Below are 23,296 nucleotides of genomic sequence, written 5' to 3'. Positions count from 1 at the left end.
GTCCCGCCTTTTCTGTCGCGCAGTCGGCGATTAGCTATTGTGAGTCTCGCCCCGCTGGGGCAGCACAGCTTGAGCAATATTGCGCACGCGCAGGTCGGGGATGAGAAACGAAAAGGCTCCTTCGTCCCACCCTCTTTTCCTGAGAGCCAATGGAAACTCACGGTTGAGTTGCGTCATTTGTCCTAGCAACTCCGGGTAGATTCATTGCATCCCAGGCTCCGCGCTGCTTCGTCCTGCGGGCGATACCCGCGCGGCTGTTCTTTTCGCAGGTGGCGAGGAGTTTGAAACTGCTGGCTCAGCATGTGGTGCGGCGGCGCAGCCGCAATGGTGGCCTTTTGCGCCGGACTTTGGGTCTCTAACCCGGGGCGGGCGCAGGGCCAGGAGGCCGGGGGGATCCCGGGCGCCGACTGTGAAGGTGAGCGGTGTGAGACCTGCTTGCATGGCGGTGGCACCAGATCACAGCGCAGCTGTTGTTAGCTTTGGCGTCTCCCAGCCTTGGCTATAAATAACATTGCACTCAGGAATGCGGGCCCTGGCCCTGGTTTCTGATCGCCTTCGTCCAAGCCTAGACAAAAGTTCGAGCTGGGCCCAGTGACACCTTCAGACTGCGTTCTTGGTCTTGCTCTATTAAACCGCCGTAGTCAAAGCTGGTGCGTTTATTTATTTATTTTTCTCTTTGTCCCTCATTTTTATTTATTTTATTATTATTATTTTTATTATTTTTTACTTTACAATATTGTATTGGTTTTGTCATACATCAACATGCATCCGCCACGGGTGTACACGTGAGCTGGTGCGTTTAGATTTGGACTCAATTTTGTGCACACACGTCTAGCTGCAGAGACACGTGCTGCTTCTTGTAGTGTACAGAAGTCTTCCAAGTTCAAATTAGTTTGTAACTCCCAAAAAGACAAAACGTGACAAACTATCTGTAATTGAGGTGAAATGGCTTAAATCAGAGGACAGAATTAACATTTGTTAGGACTTCACAGGGAAAAGGGACTTTACAAAGGAGTACTTTAACTCGTTAGAAAAAGGAGGAATACAGAAGAATGAGTCCTTTGCTGTTCACGGAATCTCCTCTGTGGACTTGCAGCTGGAATAGATGGGTCTACATCCCACTCAGCCTTCTGGCTCCAACTGGCACTGTAACTGTTTCTTGAAAAATCAACGTGACAATACCTATCTCAGAGGGCTGTTAATGAGATCAAAGAAGATAATTAGCTGTGCTAGCTCCTCCCTCTTTGGGTTTTCCCTGTGGCTCAGCTGGTAAAGAATCTGCCCGCCATGCGGGAGACCTGGGTTCGATCCCTGGATTGGGAAGATCCCCTGGAGAAGGGAAAGGCTACCCACTCCAGTATTCTGGCCAGGAGTCTATGGGGTCGCAAAGAGTCGGGCGACTTTCACTTTCAGCTCCTTCCTCCTGGACTACTGGAGCACTTACCTCGTGTTTAATTCATTGAAATAATTACCTTAGATGTATATCCTTCACTCATCCCTAAGCCTGAAAATCTATTCTCACATAACAGGAAATGGTAGCTTCACAATACATGTTGAATGAATGGGTAACTACAGACTGTACCATATAAGTGAATAAGTCTTCACAATTGGAGTCCAGTTTTCTGTCGGCCCTGCAATAATTAAGCTTTTCTCCAGAAATTTAAAATACCTACATGACGTTATTATCAAACTTTAGATACAGGTAGTTACTCAGCTAAATATTGTAATTTTGTTTAAAGGTCCCGTATAACTTAACTAGGTCCTACACGTATAAAGCAGAACTTAATAAGGCATAGACGATTGGATTAATCATCAGCAGTTTAGTTTCTGGAGTTTCTACTTACAAACATTTCAGAAAAGCCAGAGCATATGTATTAATTAAATCTGAAGCTTCTAACTTGAATTTATTATAGCATATTGTGATTATTAACTGGCATGTCTGACTAACCTGGGTGTGTGTTCCCCTTTGTTAACACTAGAATTATAGCGAAGGAAATACTGGTTTTAGAACAAAACGAAAAAGTCTAGATCTGGGTCTGTTTCTGCTTATGAGTCTTTATCATTAGCCAATTAACTTCCCATCAATGTATAAGATTAAAATGCTATACTATACATAATGTAGGGCAAATTGCCATTCTTATCATGACTACTCTGTGGCATGGGACACCACTGATTTCTTTTATCAATAGAAAAACCTGACACCACATCAAAATTAATTGGCTGTATTTTGAAATTGGGAGATGTCATACTAAAAAATTCAGATTTCTGACTTATCTTGAAAACCAGGTTACCAGTCAAGACTAGCCCATCTGTCCATATAGTGGGAATTAGCTGTGGCTGCTCTTTTCAGAAAGGACAGCGCATTGGTCCTTGGATTGGTTTACCCATTCATTTTATCTGCCTGAGTCCTGAGAGTATTTAAGTTTCTGATTGTTTTAGGTCAAGTGAAGCTTTACTGGAAAAAAAAGTAAATATTTCTGAATCTCATTTAAAGGATAGTATTATGGGACTATTAAAATTCTTTTTTACTTTGAAATAATTATTCACTTATGGGACTAATTTTAATAAATAAAACCCTACAGCATAACTAAAAGGAGTATGATTATCTGGTTAAATACATGCCAGAATCCTTAAACTAATTTGTTAGTTGATTTGTAGTGATATTACTCTCTTCATGTAAGCCCAAGGAATCTTTTCTATTCTTACTGTGACTTCTCTTTGGCATGGGACACCACTGACTTTTTCAGAAAATTTCTTCTCTCCCTTTTGGCCATGCCAGATGGCATGTGGATGTTAGTTCCTCTACCAGGGATGGAACCTGCACCCCCTGCAGTGGAATGGTAGAGTCTTAACCACTGGATCGCCAGGGAAGTCCTTAAAATTTCTTCTCCTCATGGCTATGATACTGCTTTACCCCTGCTTTTGCTTCCTGTCTCTGTGCTCATTTGCTTGACAGTATCTGTAAGTTTCTAATTCTCTAGCCATGGCTTCAATATTAGAATTTTCCAGAATTCTGCCCTCTGTCCTCCTCTCTTCTCAGTCTACACACTCTTCTGTGCAATTGGAATTGACCTACCCATAGTCTGATTAATCCCAGATGTTTATATCTACCCCATCTCCTTTCTGGAGTCCAAGGCCTTGAATCCAATGGACAACTGAACACATCTACTTAGATATCTTCTACTTCAAACTCAACAGAGTCACAAACCAAAGTTATTTTCTCCTCTCTTTCTCAGTCCCCCAAGTCTGTTATGCTATGACACCAGTATATAACTAGTCCACGAGACTAGACTTCTCTCCCTGATCCCCTAAACCCATCAAACACTGGGGCTACTGATTCTACCTTCTGATTGACTCTGCTCCTTTCTTCTGCCCAGCTCCAGTGCCTTGTTACCAACCTTCACCATTTTCAGCTGCCACAATTGCATCCTTCCCCTAGTGTGGTGATCATGTAATTCCCATACATAGTATCTTTTACTGATCTTCCAAATTCCTCCAGGGAGGTGCCTCCCTTTTGTATCTAGTACGTGTCTCATAGTGTTGAGAAATCATTTTGGCTTCCTCCACGTGTGCCTTCCTTGACAGTCAAGACTTTTTCTCTTCCCACATCATCTCCAGCAGCTACCATGGTGCATAGTTCAATTCTGTTGAACACACGTTATATAGTGCTTCAATAACAGGTTATATAGCTTATAGTGAGTCAAAAGTGTATCATTCAAAGTGCAAGTTAGAATTCCCAACTTCCATCATCTAGGTAATACATTGACAGAGCAACAGTTGAAGTGTGGATATCATCTGAAGGTGTATTTGAGAATAGAGAAGGAGCTTTGAGGCATCAGAACACAGGGTTTCTTTTGCAGGAAGAGGAGAATCAGGGGTCATCAGGAAGCTTTAAAGATGGTTTCTGCATTGATCCCTACAGCAGGTATCTCCTTTGCATACTTATCAAAATGCATGTTTTCCACATTCTATCAGCAACATTCAACACAACTTATCAGTCAGTCCCTCCCTTTTAACACTTTATTCACTGTCTCCTGGGACACACTCATTCTGTGTTCTCATCCTACCTTACTGGCTTCTTATTTCAGTCCTTTCTGGTTCTTTACATCTTTTCAACTCCTACACAATGGAATTACATCACACTGAGACCTGGGATCTCTCCCTATCCTGTGGTTTCACCCTTTAACACCATTTTATTGTTCAGTTCAGGCGCTCAGTTGTGTCCGACTCTTTGCGACCCCATGGACTGCAGCACTCCAGGCCTCCCTGTCCATCACCAACTCCTGGAGTTTACTCAAACTCACATCCATTGAGTCCGTGATGCCATCCAACCATCTCATCCTCTGTTGTCCCCTTCTCCTGCCACTTTCGATTTTTCCCAGCATCAGGGTCTTTTCCAGTGACTCAGTTCTTTGCATCAGGTAGCCAAAGTATTGGAGTTTCAGTTTCAGCTTCGGCATCAGTCCTTCCAATGAATATTCAAGACTGATTTCCTTTAGGATTGACCAGTTGGATCTCCTTGCTGTCCAAAGGACTCTCAAGAGTCTTCTCTAACACCACAGCTCAGAAGCATCAATTCTTCGGCGCTCAGCTTTCTTTATAGTCCAACTCTCACATCCATACATGACTACTGGAAAAACCATAGCTTTGACTAGCCAGACCTTTGTTGGCAAAGTAATGTCTCTGCATTTTAATATGCTGTCAAGTTTGGTCATAACTTTTCTTCCAAGGAGCATCTTTTAATTTCATGGCTGCAGTCACCATCTGCAGTGATTTTGGAGCCCCCGAAAATAAAGTCTGTCACTGTTTCCACTGTTTGCCATCTATTTGCCATGAAGTGATGGCACAAGATGCCATGATCTTAGTTTTCTGAATGTTGAGTTTTAAGGCAACTTTTTCAGTCTCCTCTTTCACTTTCATCAAGAGGCTCTTTAGTTCTTCTTCGCTTTCTGCCACAAGGGTGGTGTCATCTGCATATATGAAGTTATTGGTATTTCTCCTGGAAATCTTGCCTCCAGCTTGTGCTTCATCCAGCCCAGTGTTTCTCATGATGTACTCAGCATATAAGTTAAATAAACAGGGTGACAATATACAGCCTTGACGTACTCCTTTCCCAATTTGGAACCAGTCTGTTGTTCCATGTCCAGTTCTAACTGTTGCTTCTTGACCTGCCTACAGATTTCTCAGGAGGCAGGTCAAGTGGTCTGGTATTCCCATCTCTTTAAGAATTGTCCAGAGTTTGTTGTGATCCACACAGTCAAAGGCTTTGGCATAGTCAATAAAGCTGAAGTAGATGTTTTTCTGGAACTCTCTTGCTTTTTTGATGATCCTTTTCTGTCCTTTATTGTGCCCATCTTTGCATGAAATGTTCCTTTGGTATCTCTAATTTTCTTGAAGAGATATCTAGTCTTTCCTATTCTATTGTTTTCCTCTATTTCTTTGCACTGATCACTGAGGAAGGCTTTCTTATCTCTCCTTGCTGTTCTTTGGAACTCTGCCTTCAAATGGGTATATCTTTCCTTTTCTCCTTTGCCTTTCGCTTCTCTTCTTTTCATAGCTATTTGTAAGGGCTTTTTGCCTTTTCAGAAAACCTTTTTGCATTTCTTTTTCTTTGGAATGGTTTTGAATCACTGCCTCCTGTACAGTGACACGAACCTCCATCCATAGTTCTTCAGGCACTCTGTCTATCAGATCTAATCCCTTGAATCTATTTGTCACTTCCACTGTACAGTTGTAAGGGATTTTATTTAGGTCACACCTGAATGGTCTAGTAGTTTTCCCTACTTTCTTCAATTTAAGTCTGAATCTGGCAATAAGGAGTTCATGATCTGAGCCACAGTCAGCTCCCAGTCTTGTTTTTGCTGACTGTATAGAACTTCTCCATCTTTGGCTGCAAAGAATATAATCATATAAATCCAGATGTACATACCTAGCTGCTCCTTACTGTTTGCAGTGTCAAATAGTATATTAGTGTTCTCTAGAGAAACAGACCAAGAAGATAGATAGACACATACATACAGATAGATTTATTATAAAGAATGGCTCTCCTGATTATGGAGACTGAGATATCTAAAGTCTGTATCATGGGCCAACAGGCTGGGGGCCCAGGAGAGTTGATGGTGCATAAGGCAGTCTACTGGAGAAATCCCTCATGTTTGGGAAGGGCAATCATTTTTGTTCTATTCAGGCCTTCAGCTGATTGGAAGAGGCTTATCCACATCATGGAGGGCAATCCATTTACCTAGAGTTCATGGATCTAAATGTTAATCTCATTCAAAAACACTCTCCAAGTGGATGCATATAAAATTAGTTGTCACAGTTGTCTACAAGTATCTCAAACTTCATTTAAGTATGTCTAGACTTAATTCCTGGGACTTCTTTGGTGGGTTCAGGGGCTAAGACTCTGCATTCCCAGTGCAGGAGGCCTAGGTTTGATCCCTGGCCGGGGAACTAGTTCCCACATGCTGCAACTAAGACCCGATGCAGTCAAATAATAAAAATACTTTAAAAAAAAGACTGAATTCCTGCTGAGCTTCCCAGTTTAGCAAATGGCAAACTCCACTCTTACAGTATCTCAGGCCAAAATCCTTGAAGTCATTCTTGACTTCTGCCTCTGCCCACACCTCTGTGACTCTCTCATGCCACATCTAATCCATTAGGAAGTTCTTTTGGCTTTGCCTTCAAAATATATCCAGCATCTCATCACCTCCAAGGCTCCCACCCTGGTCCAAGATAGGCAGCTATTCTAAGAACCTCCAAACTCTTCTGCCTCCTTTCCTTCTTGCCCCCCGTGCAGGGTATTCTCTGAAGAACCTCCAGAGGCATAATTTAAAAGTCATGTCAGACCACTGCACTCCTCTCAAAACCTTTAATGGCATCCCTTCTCAGAGCAGGATCCAGAGTCCCTACCATGGCCCCAAGGCCCTAGATGACCTGACATGCTGCTGTTTATTTGACCTCATTTTCTACTACTCTCCCTCTTCATCACTCTACTTCCCCAGTATTGGCTCCCTGACTGTTCCTGGTGCTGCCAAGAACACGCCTGCCCTATTCTTCCCTCTGCCTGGAGAGTTTCTCCCCAGCAGTCCACTTAATCTGTTTTCCCATTTCCTTATGTTTTCTGCTCAAACACAACTTTATCTGAGAGACCTTCCCTGACCACCCCATTTAGAATTACCTTGTCACCCTCTATCCTCCTTACCAAGTTGATGTTCCTTCATAGCCACAAGAGACTTTTATTTATTCACTAGAATGTAATCCTTGAAAGTAGGAACTTTGTTTTTCCAACAGCCTGTAGAATACTGTCAGGCACTTACTAATTGCTCAATAAATGTTTGTTAAAACCACGACATGGCTATTATATTTAGTGTTCTGTTCTTATTAAACAGCATAAAAAATCATGTTCTAAAAATGGACATTTCTAGTCCTTCAGCTGAAAACAACTAAAAACACTGGATAAAATGAAAAATATGAAGTGTAAGTTAGGAAGGCCTTGTTGTCTGTTGTTTAGTTGCTAAGTCGTGTCTGACTGTTTTGCAACCCCATGGTCTGTAGCCTGCTAGGCTCCTCTGACCATGGTATTTCCCGGGCAAGAATACTGGAGTGGATTGCCATGTCCTTCTCCAGAAGATCTCCCCAACCTGGGGATGGAAGCTATGTCTCCTGCATTGACAGGTGAGCTCTTTACCACTAAGCTACCAGGGAAGCCCAGGAAGGCATACTCAGAGGCCAAAAACAATGTGAAAACGGGAACCAGAAGAGGTAAAGGGACCCTGAGGCTGGGATTTTTCTTGAGAGTATTTGCCACCCAGGCAATTGGAAGTTAGATTTTTCATGGCTATAAAATAAAAAGAATGAATAAAATAAAAAAGAAGGATAAAGATATAGCCCAGAACCTTCTCAAGTTAGGCACATAGTAACTAGATCCTCTTCCAATTAGTTTGAAACCCTGGAGAGATAGACCTTCATTATAAAAGGTGACCTGGAAATAACCACAACTCTACCACCATCTCCAGAGACTAAAGGGAACTGTAGTACTTGAACTTTTTAACTGAATAAAAGGGAAAACAAAAAATACCTCCTAATCACTCATAGTCACAAGCTACCACACAATATGCATTGAAGTCCAAATGTACACAGCCAACCTGGGTGATTCAAAACATCTCAAACTGAGAATTTAGTTTAAAGGGATTTCAAGTAGGAATGAGCAAATGTTAATCTCACTGATAGGAATCTACCTTCAACCCAGTCCCACAAAATTCTAATAATTCCAACAAAGTTCTCAGAAAGAAAGCTCACAATTAGAAAAATCACAAACACATGGGAAGAAGAGCATCCTAAGTGGCAGCCAGTTGAGACAAGAGACAGAGGCAGCATACCTGGAAAGGCTTCAGGGATTGGAATTATCAGGCACAGAATATAAAATATGTTTATTATATGTAAAGAAATGAAGGGATTGAAAATATGAATAAAGGGCAGGAGACTATTAAAAATATTTCCAACATGTGTGGAAAAGAACCAAATAAGCATGCACAAACAGAAATTACTAGGATTAGGACTTCCCTGGTGGGTCAGTGTTGGAGAGTCCACTTGCCAAAGCAGGGGACATGGCTTTGATCCCTGGTTTGGAAAGATTCCACATGCCTCCGAGCAACTGAGCCCATGTGCCACTAAGCCCACGAGGGCAGCTACTGAGGCCTGGGTACCTAAAGCCCATGCTCTGCAATAAGAGAAACCACTGCAATGAGAAGTCCATCCACTGAGACTAGAGAACACCCACATGCAGCAACGAAGGCCTGGCACAGCCAAACAAATGAAAATAAACAGGAAATAAGTGGGATTAATAGTGGATTAGACAGAGCTGAGAAAAAGAATTAGAGAGTTGAAGACTGAAGAAATTGTCAAGAAGGAATCACTGAGTGATTCCGAGAATAAAAATGCAAAACAGAGGTAAAGGTACAATGTGGATCAAGAGAAGAATTCCCACGTATGTTAATTAGACTTCCAGAAGGAGAAGAGAGAGGTATGGATGGAGCAAAAGAGATGATAACTCATTTTTGCAAACTGATGAAAATCACCCATCCACAGATTTTGAAGTCCAGCATATTCCAAACAGTATAAATAAAAAATAATTCCACATCTAACCACATAAGAAGGAAACTGAAAAACACAAAAGGAAAATCTTAAGCACAGAAAAAGAAGACTGATAAAACTTCAAAGGCACAGCAATTAGACTGTCAGGTGATTCAATGTTGAAAGGCCTGAAGTCACAGCTAATAAATATGAAATAATAAAGCCAGGATTTAGACCCAGAAAGTTTGGCTTCAGAGCCCAAGCACTGAGTCACTACTAAACTGCCTCTGAGTATGGAGTTGGGAACTAATTTATTTAAGGCAATAGTAAAAATAAAATTGGAATGACGAAGTTTAGCCTACATTTATTCAAGAACTTTTGGCTATTCTTAAAGTCTCAACGCAGTATAACATGTATCTTATTCCTAGGTAGCAATTCCCCCTGGTCCTGACACCAGCAAGACTAATCTGGTGTCTTTTTTTTCCATCCAAAATCAAGTGGAGCAGATAATGTGGGACCAACTTTAGTTCTAGAAGGTATGGATGGAACTGCTGAAAACAATGTTCCTAGTTTACAGGTAGCTTAATAATTTCACTAACCTGATTTTAAACTTTATCATTATCTTAAAAAAAAAAGTTGTAGCTCTTTTCCTGCAGGTGGCATTATTATATTTTTTAAGTACTAAGTTGTAAATACTCAAGTTAGAAGACAAGGATTGTTGCTGTTGTTCAGTTGTGTCTGACTCTTTGCGAACCCATGAACTGCAGCACGCAGGCTTCCCTGTCCTTACAAAGATTTTAAGGCTACATAAAAATATCCAACCAAACGCTTTTTACAGGAGATGGGTTTGGGCAAAAGAATTAAATCTTTCTTTTCTACAGAAAAACCTATAATAAATATTTAAAACTAAAAATAGGAGAGACTTGGAAACAAGTATAAAATTTATTTTAGAGTGATTTTCTTAAAGAGGAGTGGAGAAATGGGATGGTGTTTGGTGTTGGGGAGGAGTGTTGAGGGAGATTTTGTTGCTTTTAAGATGTGAGAATGAACAGCATGTTCATGGGAACAATACAGGAAAGACAGAGGGCAGAGGTGCAGGAGCAGGGAGCTGATAGGATCTACTTAGCAGGTGGAAGAGTTGTCACACTTCATTCATGGAATTAAAGTAGACTCTGCTGTGTGGTAGAGGCGAAGACAGAGGCAAATGAGAGTTCTCTTTTGTTGCTTTTTTTTGCCCCTCGAAGAAATGGGAAACAGGATCAACCATGACGATGGGGTGGAGGTGTTAGGCAAGGCTTGCTAGAGAGCTGCTGTGTACTTGTCCTTTTGGGAGTGGGATACAGTGTGGGTGAGGTCCAAGCAGGGGGATTGTTGGAAGCACTGGTGGCTCATTGAAATCAGCAGTCATGAATTAACAGCAAGACCAGTGAACCTCGTGGTGCAGTTTCCTCCAGCCACGTTAAGTGAGTGTAGGTACCAAGTGGGTGGAAAGAGGTTTCAACCAGCGTTAAGATTTTGCTGGGTGAGTCCAACAAAGGAGAGCGATACAAGGGAGTTGAATTTGTATGAAAAGGAGTGATTATAATGTTGAACCACAGAATCTAAGCTGGGTGAGGAAGCATGGTAGAGAGATAGCAGAATCAATGTGACCTGGCGGGATCAGAGAATCATTGGTGCTGGGATGTTAGAGGATGTGAGCTGGGAAGATGGGAGGTGAGGATCAGACAATGAAATATTTCCACTGAGAATACAGAGAAGTTATAGTCACTGGTAATGACTGGACCTAAGGGTATGACCACAGCAAAAATGTGTTTGGAATATTAATCCTTTGTCAGTTATATAAGTTGTAAATACCTTCCTCCAGTTTGTGGCTTGTCTTATCATTTGCTTATGATTTATTTTGCATTTACAAAAGTGGTTAATGTTTATGTAATTAAATATACAGTCTCTGGTTTGGTATCTTCTTTAAGAAATTCTTCTTTATCCTGATGCCATAAAGAAGATGCTTTCCTCTAAAACTTGTTTTGTGGCTTTTCTTTTATGTCTTTATTCTCCTGGGATTCGCATTTGTGTAGTTTCCGATAGAGATCTAAATTGAACTTTTCCCAAGGTATATGGTCTGAGTATCATTTATTGACTTGTGCATTTCTTCCCCCACTGATTTTTAACATTGCTTCCATCCTACACCAAGCTCCTCTAGATTTCTGGATTTGTTTCTAGTCTCACTTTTGTTCCAGCGGCTTTTTTTTCTGCGCCAGTCCCACCATGTTTTAAATGCTATAGCTTTAGAATTGTCTTGATATCAGTAAGATCTACTCCTCAAGTTCCTTCTTCAGAAATTTCTTGGCTTTCATTTGCTCTTGTTTTTTCATACGTATTTTTGGATCAGTTCGTCAAATCTGATTTGACAAAATCTTTTGGAATTTTTAATGAGCCCTGATGGCTCCGCAGTAAAGCATCTGCCTGCAATGTAAGAGACGCAGGAGACACGGGTTTGATCCCTGGGTTGGGAAGATCCCTTAGAGAAGGAAATGGCAACCCACTCCAGTATTCTTGCCTGGGAAATCCCATGGAAAGAGGAGCCTGGTGGACTACAGTTCATAGGGTTGCAAAGAGTTGGACACGACTCAGTGACTAAATAACAACCATAGAATTTGCTGCTCTTCCTTATCATATTCCCCTAAAATTCTCTTTCTAATATTAGGGCTGCTTTGTTCCAGCATAAGCTCTGGTCTCCATCTCCTTCTCAGCTTGCTTGGACCACACACCTGCCCCTTTGAGCCAGCAACATGGGAAAGCAGCTCCTCCTGTTGCAGAGTAACCTAGTGGATGAGGCTGTGGACCAGAGTGAGACCTCCTGGGATCAAACTGCCTCCACCATTTACTGGGCAAGTTCACTGGCCTCTCTCTGACTCAGCCTCTTCATCTGTAAAATAGGGGTAGGAATGTATCTACATCAGAGCTCTGTTCTGAGACTGGAATGAGTTCATCCACATAAAGGACTCAGAATGGTGCCAAAAGCTAGTAACTAGGTTGTTCTTATTGCCTGTGCTTCTTCTGATCGTCATCTCTTCACTGACTTTGGACCCTGGGACTGAATATGATTGTTCAGATAGGGGTTCAAACTGGAACAAAGACACAGATGCAGACTACCAAGGAGCTTCATTCAAGACACATACTTTGGTTCTTCTCTGTGCTTTACCAAAGCTGTCCCTAGCATCATATCCCAGAGGAGGCTGGCTATATGTTCCTATAGGGTTAGTGACATTCTCATATTAGGTGGGAAATGCTCATATTTGAGAGTGGAACTTGGTTTCACAGACTGGATTGATTCAAAAAGCTTATGTTATTCAAGGCCCAATACTAAGCTAATAGGTACAGCATAAGCTCTGGTCTCCATCTCCTTCTCAGCTTGCTTGGACCACACACCTGCCCCAAACCATTCTTACTTATAATATGAATTTGTTGTCACAATGCATTGAATCATACTTTTTTATTTGGTGGGAGGGACATGTGCATAGGTGTGGTAGTGGTGATATTGTACATAAATACACAAATACATAATTTCTTTGTTCCTTATAGTATGTCAAGAATTCTTGAGTCGATTCTACAATTCCTTGATAGCAAGAGGAGTCAACTTTTCTCTGGACACCATAGAAAAAGAATTGATCAACTTTTGCTTGGATGTCAAAGGAAAAGAAAACCGCCTGGTATGGTAAATTTTCACCTTTCATTTCCCCGCTTGTGCTTGGAGAAAACTGCTAACTGTTTCATTTCTTATCTTGAGTTTAATGTTCTCCTGTTTGGATCCTTGCCCCAAGCATGTTCCCTGTAGAAGGCCAGCAAAAATTGATCTTTCAGGAAAATGGAGTCAATGTATTTTCACCTAGAATATGTCTGGTTTCATCTGGCTTTTTGGAAAAAACATAGGCAACCAATTCCATGATTTCTTAAATGAAATTACTATACAACTGAATTCCTAATGAGAATTTATTTACTGTCCTGAGTTAGTGTGGGTAGACTTTACATTTCTAATCAAGACAATTAGTGAAACATATAAACATATTTTTACATAATTATTTATGCATAATTAATGAAGTATTATTATCTTGAAATGGTGTTTCCTGGGTAAACACAAATGACTTGTTCCAATATACTGTCTTCATAGCACTAAAGACAATCTTGGGCCAACTTGCTTTGCCTAAAACTGTTGTACTGAATTTGTCAATTAAATTTGCCTTGTTAACTGCTCACCACTGACACACTATAAAACTCTCAGCATTTGTCTGCACCATTAAGGTTTATATTTTTAAATGTAAAATGCTTTTCAGGTAGCTTGAAAGGCAATACAACATGATGGAACAGGGCATGGACCCCAGATCCAGAAGGCTAGATTTTTGAATTAATTCAGTCTCTTCTACTTGCTGGTTGGGTGACCTCCAGTTGGCTTGGGTGTGAAATAGGGAAAGTTCTAGTACTAATGTCACAGGCTCGTTATGAGAATTAAATACATCAGTACCTTTAAAGCCCTGAGAGCAGCATCTGACACAGACAAAACATTTAGCAACTGTTATCTCTTATCATTAGTCTTTAAGTTTAACGTGAATTTCAGGGCACTTCTAATTAGGCTGATCACGGGAATGGAGTCATTGTTTTCTCATGTCTTAGTGAGTACGGGTTAAATTTAAGACCTGGGCCATGAAAACTAGGTTAACCTCTTTCTCACTTCTGGAAATTATACTGCTTGCTTTTCCCAGTGTCTGGGACCCTAAATTCTCTTTGTTCCCCTTCAGTGCTACTATCTAGGAGCCACAAAAGATGCTGCTACTAAGATCCTAAGTGAGGTCACTCGCCCGATGAGTGTGCACATGCCTGCAGCGAAGATTTGTGAGAAGCTGAAGAAGATGGACAGTCAGATCTGTGAGCTGAAATATGGTATAATGGAGTTTAATGTTTTCCCCCAAATGTCCAATGTATTGCCAATTCCCTAAACATGGGGCCAGGTTTTTAAACCATCAGTGTTAGAAGAAAAGGAATTCTACACTTGCTAATAGGATGCTGGGCTAGTGGATGGTGTCCAGTGCTGTCTGAGCTTCTTTCAGGAAAGAAAAATGAATTCTGGCACAAGCAGCATTAGGTGAAACTGCCTACCCAAATGGCAAAATTTAAACTCTTAAATCACCAAGACATTTTCAACTGCATATGTCAAAGAAAAGTTCAAAATATCAAGGGAGGGGCTTCCCTGGTGGTCCAGTCGTTAAAACTCTGCCCTTTCAATGCAGGGGGCATGGGTTGAATGATCAAGAAACTAAGATCCCACATGCCATGTGGTATGGCCAATTAAAAAAAAAAATTCAAGGGAGCAGCTATTCATGGTGAATTAGCTCTTGGTAACCTATTAAGCCCTGGAGAAGGAAATGGCAACCCACTCCAGTACTCTTGCCTAGAAAATTCCATGGATGGAGGAACCTGGTGGGCTACAGTCCATGGGGTCACAAAGAGTCGGACATGACTGAGAGACTTCACGAACCTATTAAGACCAAAGGTGCATCTACTCAAAGGTAATGTAAGGACCCTGAAGTTTTAAATGGGGCTCTAACATTCCTCCTAGGTCTATCACTCTGCCAGGTTTAACTTTTAGGAAATAGGTTAATCACATTAAATCAGATTTTGCCTGATGAAATAGACTTATCAAGGGTGCCGAAAATAAACAGCCAGAAAAGGAAGATGTCCTATTTAAAACGTTATTCTTGGCCTTATAAATTTTACATACATATATCTATTCTTATACAGATAATTTGTATCTGGGCCAGCCTTTGGGGTAGATGGATAGGACTTATAGAAGGCCGAGGAATTCTGCCTTTAGCCTATCCTTTAACCCTTGCAGTTCCACCAAAAGAAGTCCATTTCTTTTGTTTATGTCATCGTTTCATGTTACATACGTGGCGTAATATTTTAAACTACCTAAGTAATTAGCACCCAACTCTGAATCATTAATACTTTAGTCTTATTTTCCAACATAGCTGTGTAATATGCCTGTGCGCCATAGCTACACATCTGGCTTTAAAAAGATTTAATGTCTGGAAGATATCAAGACAACCTGTTTCCCAACTGGGCAAGGGCAAGCCCTAACTTCCAGGGTGATGATGATGGACTAGCATCTTTTTCTTGGCTTCCAAGTAATGAAGTAGAAGGAGGAATCACTGAGTCCGTAGAAAAAACAGTCCCCAAAGGGACAAAACTGTACTGATTCTTTCATTTAGCACATTTCTTTTGAATAATTTCTGCTATGACCAAGGTATCTTACTGGGCTCCTTGAATAATAGAAAAATTCATCAGATATTACTGAGAAGAAATGAATACTTAACTAATGTTTCGGCAATGCTGGCCACTAGAGGCCCCTGGGGAGCCATGCCATAGAGAATTTTCTTTTTAAATTGATACCAAATGATAAGTTCTCCAGAATAACCTGAAGAAACTACCAGCACCTAAAAGAAAGTAATTTTCTCCTTCAACTATTTATCTTGAATAGACCACTAGTTCTAAATTTTTCCCAGCTTCCTTTTGGTGAAAAAGTTGATATTGAACAAGGGCCTTTGAGCTGTGGAATACTAAAATTTGGGCTCTGAAAGCTTCTACTCTTAAAGATATTATTCTGTCATATCAGCCATGAAATTAAAAAACAAGGTAAGTGTAGATTTGGAACATGTTTTCAATCAGGAAGGTGTTATTTGGTTTTGAACCTGAGAGGATGTTTCCGCTTTCTCTGTTTTTTAAAAGAATAGGAATCATTATTAAAAATTGTAAAGATTCTCGAATTTATGGTTACCGGTGGGGGAAGGGTGGCGGAAAAAGATAGTTAGGGAGGTTGGTATTGAGATTTACACACTGCTATATTTAAAATCGATAACCAACAGGGACCCACTGATAGCACAGGGAACTCTGCTCAACATCATGTGGCAGCCTGGACGGGAGGGAAATGTGGGGAAGAATGAATCCATGTATATGTATGGCAGAGGCCCTTTCCTGTGCACCGGACCCTATCACAATATTGTTAATTGGCTGCACGCCAATTAAAATAAAAAGTTTAAATTCAAAATACCCACACACACAAATGTAAGAATTCTCTGGAGCACAGAGTGTAGTGACCCTCCAAATAAAAAAGGCTTTATATACAACTTTGATTTATTTCCAGCTTTACTGAGATATAAGTGACATACAAAAGTGTGTAAGTTTAAGGTATAAAATAAGTTGATTTGATAAACTTATATAGTGTAATATGATTACCACATTAGCTAATATCTCCATCATCATCATGTAATTACAAATTGTGATGGTTAGCAAACAGCTCCATTATATCATCTAATTACTCTTCCTTTTTTTGTGATGAAACTATTTAAGCTCTACTCTGTTAGCAACTTTCAAATATACAATACAGCATTATTAACTGTCTTCACCATTTTGTTCTTTCTCAGGACTGCTTTGACTATTCGGGGTCCTTTGTGATTCCATACAAATTTTAGGGCTTTTTTTTTTTTTTTTCTTTCTCTGCAAAAGTGCCACTGGCATTTTAGTAGGGATTACATTGGTAGAAGGCAATGGCAACCCACTCCAGTACTCTTGCCTGGAAAATCCCATGAGCGGAGGAGCCTGGTAGGCTGCAGTCCATGGGGTCGCTAAGAGTCGGACACGACTGAGAGACTTCACTTTCACTTTTCACTTTCATGCATTGGAGAAGGAAATGGCAACCCACTCCAGTGTTCTTGCCTTGAGAATCCCGGGGACAGAGGAGCCTGGTGGGCTGCCATCTATGGGGTCGCACAGAGTCGGACATGACTGAAGCGATGTAGCAGCAGCAGCAGCACATTGGTTTTACAGATAGCTTTGGATAGTATAGACATTCAGTTAAAAAAAAAACTTCATGTTATTTATTTTTGGCTGTGCGGTGGGTCTTGTTGCTTTATTCGGACTTTTCTCTAGTTGTAGTGTGCAGGCTTCCCATTGTGGTGGCTTCTCTTGTTGCAGAGGGCTTCCCAGGTGGCGCAGTGGTAAAGAATCCGACTGCCAATGAAGGAGATGCAGGAGACCTGGTTCAGTCCCTGGGTGGGGAAGATCTCCTGGAGTAAGAAATGGCAACCCACTCCAGTATTCTTGCCTGGCAAATCCCATGAACAGAGGGGCTTGGTGGACTAGTCTACGGGGTCACAAAGAGTCAGACACGATTAAGCACGCCATACTCAAATACTCAGCTCCTCCTGTTGCAGAACACAGGCTCTAGGCATGTGGACTTCAGTAATTGCAGTGCACAGGCTTGGTAGTTGCACTTGTTGTTCTCTAGAGCAGAAGGCAATGGCACCCCACTCCAGTACTCTTGCCTGGAAAATCCCATGGACGGAGGAGCCTGGTGGGCTGCAGTCCATGGGGTCGTGAAGAGTCGGACACGACTGAGCGACTTGACTTTCACTATTCACTTTCATGCATTGGAGAAGGAAATGGCAACCCACTCCAGTGTTCTTGCCTGGAGCATCCCAGGGACGGGGAAGCCTGGTTGGCTGCCGTCTATGGGGTCGCACAGAGTTGGACACGACTGAAGCAACTTAGCAGCAGCAGCAGCAGAGCAGAGGCTGAATAGTTGTGGCCCACGGGCTTAGCTGCTCCATGGCATGTGGAACCTTCCTGGATTGAAACTGTGTCCCCTGCATTGGCAGGTGGATTCTTATCCATTGTACCCCCAGGGAAGTCCAGTATGGACATTCTGAATTCTTCCAAACCATAAGTATAGGATCTCTTTCCATTTGTTCGTGTCTTCTTCAATTTCTTGCATCAAAGTCTTATCATTTTCTGTGTACAGATCTTTGACCTCCTTGATTAAGTTTTTTCCTAAGTCTAAGATTCAACTTTAAATTAGGATACACTTACTGGAAAATTTTGATAAGTCACTTGAAAGCTATGTTAAGTTATTAAAAGGCTTTTAAATGCCATGTTCTTTCATGTAGGTGTCAAAAAGAAATGCTTCAGAAGATGTCAAACTGAAAAAGTCCTAGGATGCCACTAATTTTTTAAAAATATTTTAGCTACACCATGCAGCATGTGGGATCTTAGTTCCCCGGCCCAGGATCAAATCTATGTCCCTTGCAGTGGAAGTGTGTAGTCTCAACCACTGGACAGCCAGAGAAGTCCCAGAACTAATAGTTGAATAAGTCAACTGAAGTGCTGTAGCTATGAGCAAGCATGCACCTAGTGGCTGGGGAGGTGGGGAAGACACTTGCCTTTGAAAGAGAAAAACTGCCCCTTTCTGATACAGAAATCATAGTCATGGGTATATTATAGATGAGCTTAATTTTTTTTCCCTATTTTTGGGCTTGGCAATAGAGCAGTAGCTGAGTTCTTGACATCCTCTGAAGATAATCTGTAAATAGGGAAACAATGGTCTTGCTAGAGGAGTTAGACGCTGGTGACAGATACTATTGGCAAGAATGTTAGGAACCAGATTGACTGGTACAGAAGCACCAGCATTAGAGAAGTTGGTTTACCCCAAAGGACTGTAAATCAACTCTGTGTGGCTTGGTAATCTCGGTAGGGGAGGGGAGATCCGGTGAGTTTAAGCTGAGATCCAAAATAGCTAAGGATTGGTGAGAATGCTCCTAATTTCATTCATGTGTTTGGGTTTCTTTAAATTTGTATTTAAAAACTAGCTTAAATTCTTTATATTGTATTTATATTCTTTAAATTTATATTTTAAAATTGTATTTAAATTCTTTAAATTTGTATTAAAAACTAATTTGTATTAGTGCTTTGTAATATATATGTTCATCCAGTTTACCTCAGACATATTTTTCTATAAAAACTGAACCATGGGATTTCCCTGGCAGCCTAGTGATTAAGATTTCACTTTTCAGTGCAGGAGGTACAAGTTCAATCCTTGGTTGGGGAGCTAAGATCCCACATGCCTCATAGCCAAAAAATAAAACATGAAACAAGCAATATTTTAGCAAATTCAATGGCTTTAAATTTAAATTCAATGACTTTAAAAATGGTCCACATTAAAAAAAAAAAAAGTGAACCATAACTTTCTAGTAAATTACAATCCATGGCTTTCAGTTGGCCACACACAAGGCCATCCCAAGGCACCACCCTCTTGATTCCCTTCTTTTTGCCTTAAAAGTAGCAATTAGGATGTTGTGCTATTTGTTTTACGAACACTGCATAGGTCCCCGTTTTGCAGCAAGTATGATTCCATGGGGAGGAAATCTGATAGATCATGAGTTAACATAATAGCTTTATATATGATACATTTTTCTTGGGTATGTCTTGGTTTCCATAGACCTTGGAACTCTTCCCCACTTTGGATCACAGGGTAGACAGTACCCAGATAAGGAACACCATTTGCTTTTCTTAGTTTAGTTTTTTTTTTTTTTTAATGTATGCCTTTCCTTTTTGTCATGAAGAAAAGAAACTGGACTTGGCATCAGTGGACCTGTCCAAGATGAGAGTAGCAGAGCTGAAGCAGATACTGCACAGCTGGGGAGAAGAGTGCAGGGCCTGTGCAGAAAAAACCGACTACGTGAATCTCATCAAAGAACTGGCACCCAAGTATGCAGCAACGCACCCCCAAACAGAACTCTGACTCCTGGAAGCCAGCGCACCATTGGCTGTAATTAGAGACAAAATGCCTCTCTAGGGTATGGATGCATTGGTTGAGAGGAACCAGGAATTTCAATATGTGTGGTTTCAGACTTATTGTTTGGATGTGACACTTCAGAATTGGTTACCTGAGTTTCTAAGTAGAACTGTTAGTATTAGTGGTTTCTGAAATCTGCAGTGTACCAAAACCTACAAGAGCCTTTCTCATAATTTTCTTGTATGTCAATTATCATTGCCTATCTCCTTAAACTGGGAAAAGTGAACCACTGAAAAATCAGTGGAGTAAATTGATTCTAAGTAGGAAGAGAGTACTCAGAAGCTATCTGTATGCTGCTGCTGCTGCTATGTCGCTTCAGTTGTGTCCGACTCTGTGCGACCCCATAGATGGCAGCCCACTAGGCTCCTCTGTCCCTGGGATTCTCCAGGCAAGAATACTGGAGTGGGTTGCCATTTCCTTCTCCAATGCATGAAAGTGAAAAGTGAAAGTGAAGTCACTCAGTTGTGTCCGACTCTTAGCGACCCCAAGGACTGCAGCCTACCAGGCTCCTCGGTCCATGGGATTTTCCAGGCAAGAGTCCTGGAGTGGGTTGCCATTGCTTTCTCCAGCTATCTGTATACTCATTTTTAATTAAATATGTTGGATTAGAGAAAGACAAATATCATATAGTGAAAAGTGAAAGTGAAAGTCTCTCAGTCATGTCTGACTCTTGGTGACCCCATGGACTATACAGTCCTGAAATTCTCCAGGCTCCCCTTTTTTTAATATTCCACATATAAACAATATTATATGACATTTATATATTGCTTATATGTGGATTATAAAAAAGGGGCACAAATGAACTTATCTACAAAACAGAGTCACAGATGTAGAAAAGAGTCTTATGGTTACTGAGGGCGGGCGGAGAAAGGATAAATTGGGAGATTAAGATTGATACACACTCCTATGTATAAAATAGGTAACTAAGAAGAATGTGCTGTGTAGCACAGGGAACTCTACTCAATTATTCTATAATGGGCTATATGAGAAAAGAATTTTTAAGAAAGTGTATGTATGTCTGTGTATAACTAATTCACTTTGCTGTAATACCCGAAACTAACACAAGATTGCAAAGCAACTATACTCTAATAAAAAAAATGTTGGATTAGGACAAAAGAGAAGATGTTTAGCTTACCTAATTCCCAACTTCAACCTCAAATGATGACCTGGTGAAATCAGAAGTTTTTTTAAAAGTAAACTTTGTATTTAACTGTAAATTACTTTACCTTCTGGGGCTTCCCAGGTGACTCAGTGATGAAGAATCCACCTGCCAATACAGGAGACACAGAAGACACAGGTTTGATCCTTGGGTTGGGAAGATCCCCTGAAGTAGGAGATGGCAAACCACTCTAGTATTCTTTCCTGGAGAATCCCATGGACAGTATTCTTGCTTGGAGAACCCCATGGACAGAGGAGCCTGGAGGGCTATAGTCCATGGGGTCGCAAAGAGTTGAACATGACTGAGCAACTGAGCGTGCGCACGCACGCACACACACACACACATACATCTACACTCACACTGTTAACTGAACTAAGCTTAAGGTCATTTGCCTTTCTTCCTATCACATATTAGAAAAACTTATTTATTTTGGCTGTGCTGGGTCTTCGTTGAGGTGTGCAGGCTCTCCAGTTGTAGCATGCAGGCTTAGTCACAGAGAGGCATGTGGGATCTTAGTTCCCTGACCAGGGATTGATCCCTCGTCCCCTGCATTAGAACATGGATTCTTAACTACTGGACCACCTGGAAAGTCTCTAGACAAGCTTTTGATAGAGGATAGAAGCTTATTAAGACTAGCTGCAGACAACATGGAGCTTTATGGGTCTTAATGCTATTTTATCAGATTTAAATTATAAAATCATCTTTGGTTCCATTTTCTAGTTACATAAGAATATGGTACCCATTGTAGATGCGGCTGGCTCTGTGTGGCAGGTGGAAGAGGGAAATGACTGCAGCGCAGTTAGAGGGAATGTTCTGGGGTGTGGAAATGTCCTATATCTTGATCAGGGCGATGGTTACATGGGTGAATATGACTGTCCAGAGCAGTATAATTAAGATGTGGGCATTTTATTGTATGTAAATTACACCTAAATACTGCTGTAGAAAAATTACTTGAAAATTAAAGTCAGTTGATTCAAAACATCTTATTTGTTTAGGAATTGCATTTGCTTAAAGTTGCCAAATGATCCAGCAATCCCACTCCTGAGCATATATCCAGACAAAACTATAATTTGAAAAGATACATGTACCCATGTGTTCATAGTAGCACTACTTGCAAAAGCCAAGACGTGGAAACAACCTAAATGTCAACTGACAGATGACTGAATAAAGAAGATCTGGTATGTATATACAATGGAATGCTATTCAGCCCTAAAAAAGAATGACATTTTTTGCCATTAGTAACCACATGGGTGTTATGCTCGGTGAAAATGTCAGAGAAAGACAAATACTGTATGCTGTCACTTATATGGGTAGTCTAAGAAATTAAAAAAACAACTAGTGAATATAACAAAAAAGAGACTCACAGATACAAAGAACAAACTAGTGGTTTTCATGATTAGCCATAAAAAAGGAAGAAAGAATGCCAGATACAGCAACATGGATGGACCTAGAGATTATGGTACTCAGTAATGTAAGTCAGAAAGAGAAAGACAAATACCATATGATATTGCTTATACGTGCACTCTAAAATATGACACAAAGGAACCTATCCAAAAACCAGAAACAGACTCACAGACGTAGTAGACAGGCTTGGGGTTGCCAAGGGCGAGGAGGTTGGTGAAGGAAGGAATGGGAGTTTGGGATTAGCAGATGCAAACTATTATATATAGAATGGATAAATAAGGTCCTACTGTATAGCATGAGAAACTATATTCAATATCTTGTGACAAACAGTAATGGAAAATAATATGAAAAAGAATATATATATATATATATATATATATATATATATATATGTACAACTGAGTCACAATAGAATAGGAAACACTAAGATCTCTTCAAGAAAATTAGACATACCAAGGGAACATTTCATGCAAAGATGGGCTCAATAAAGCACAGAAATGATAGGGACCTAACAGAAGCAGAAGGTATTAAGAAGAGGTGGCAAGAATACACAGGAGAACTGTACAAAAAAGAGCTTCACAACCCAGATAATCACAATGATGGGGTCACTCACCTAGAGCCAGACATCCTGGAATGTGAAGTCAAGTGGGCCTTAGAAAGCATCACTACGAACAAAGCTAGTGGAGGTGATGGAATTCCAGTTGAGCTACTTCAAATCCTGAAAGATGATGCTGTGAAAATGCTGCACTCAATATGCCAGCGAATTTGGAAAACTCAGCAGTGGCCACAGGACTGGAAAAGGTCAGTTTTCATTCCAATCCCAAAGAAAGGCAATGCCAGAGAATGCTCAAACTACCGCACAATTGCACTCATCTCACAGGCTAGTAAAGTAATGCTTAAAATTCTCCAAGCCAGGCTTCAGCAATACGTGTACTGTGAACTTCCAGATGTTCAAGCTGGTTTTAGAAAAGGCAGAAGAA

The 23,296-nt window shown here is 40.8% G+C and overlaps 1 protein-coding gene across 1 annotated transcript; it reads left to right on the top strand.

The window, feature by feature from the left end:
- The first annotated feature begins 222 nt into the window (after positions 1–222).
- On the top strand, positions 223–21,887 carry CDNF (cerebral dopamine neurotrophic factor). Its single transcript, NM_001205769.2, has 4 exons — positions 223–415; positions 12,655–12,782; positions 13,866–14,007; positions 19,521–21,887. The coding sequence occupies exons 1-4, from the start codon at positions 301–303 to the stop codon at positions 19,697–19,699; spliced, it is 564 nt and encodes a 187-aa protein (NP_001192698.1). The 5' UTR covers positions 223–300; the 3' UTR covers positions 19,700–21,887.
- Positions 21,888–23,296: the final 1,409 nt, after the last annotated feature.

This window comes from Bos taurus, chromosome 13, assembly GCF_002263795.3.
Source record: "Bos taurus isolate L1 Dominette 01449 registration number 42190680 breed Hereford chromosome 13, ARS-UCD2.0, whole genome shotgun sequence".
Lineage (NCBI taxonomy): Eukaryota > Metazoa > Chordata > Mammalia > Artiodactyla > Bovidae > Bos > Bos taurus.
The sequence above is the reverse complement of the archived record's forward strand: the minus strand, read 5'-3'. Positions and strand labels throughout refer to the sequence as shown.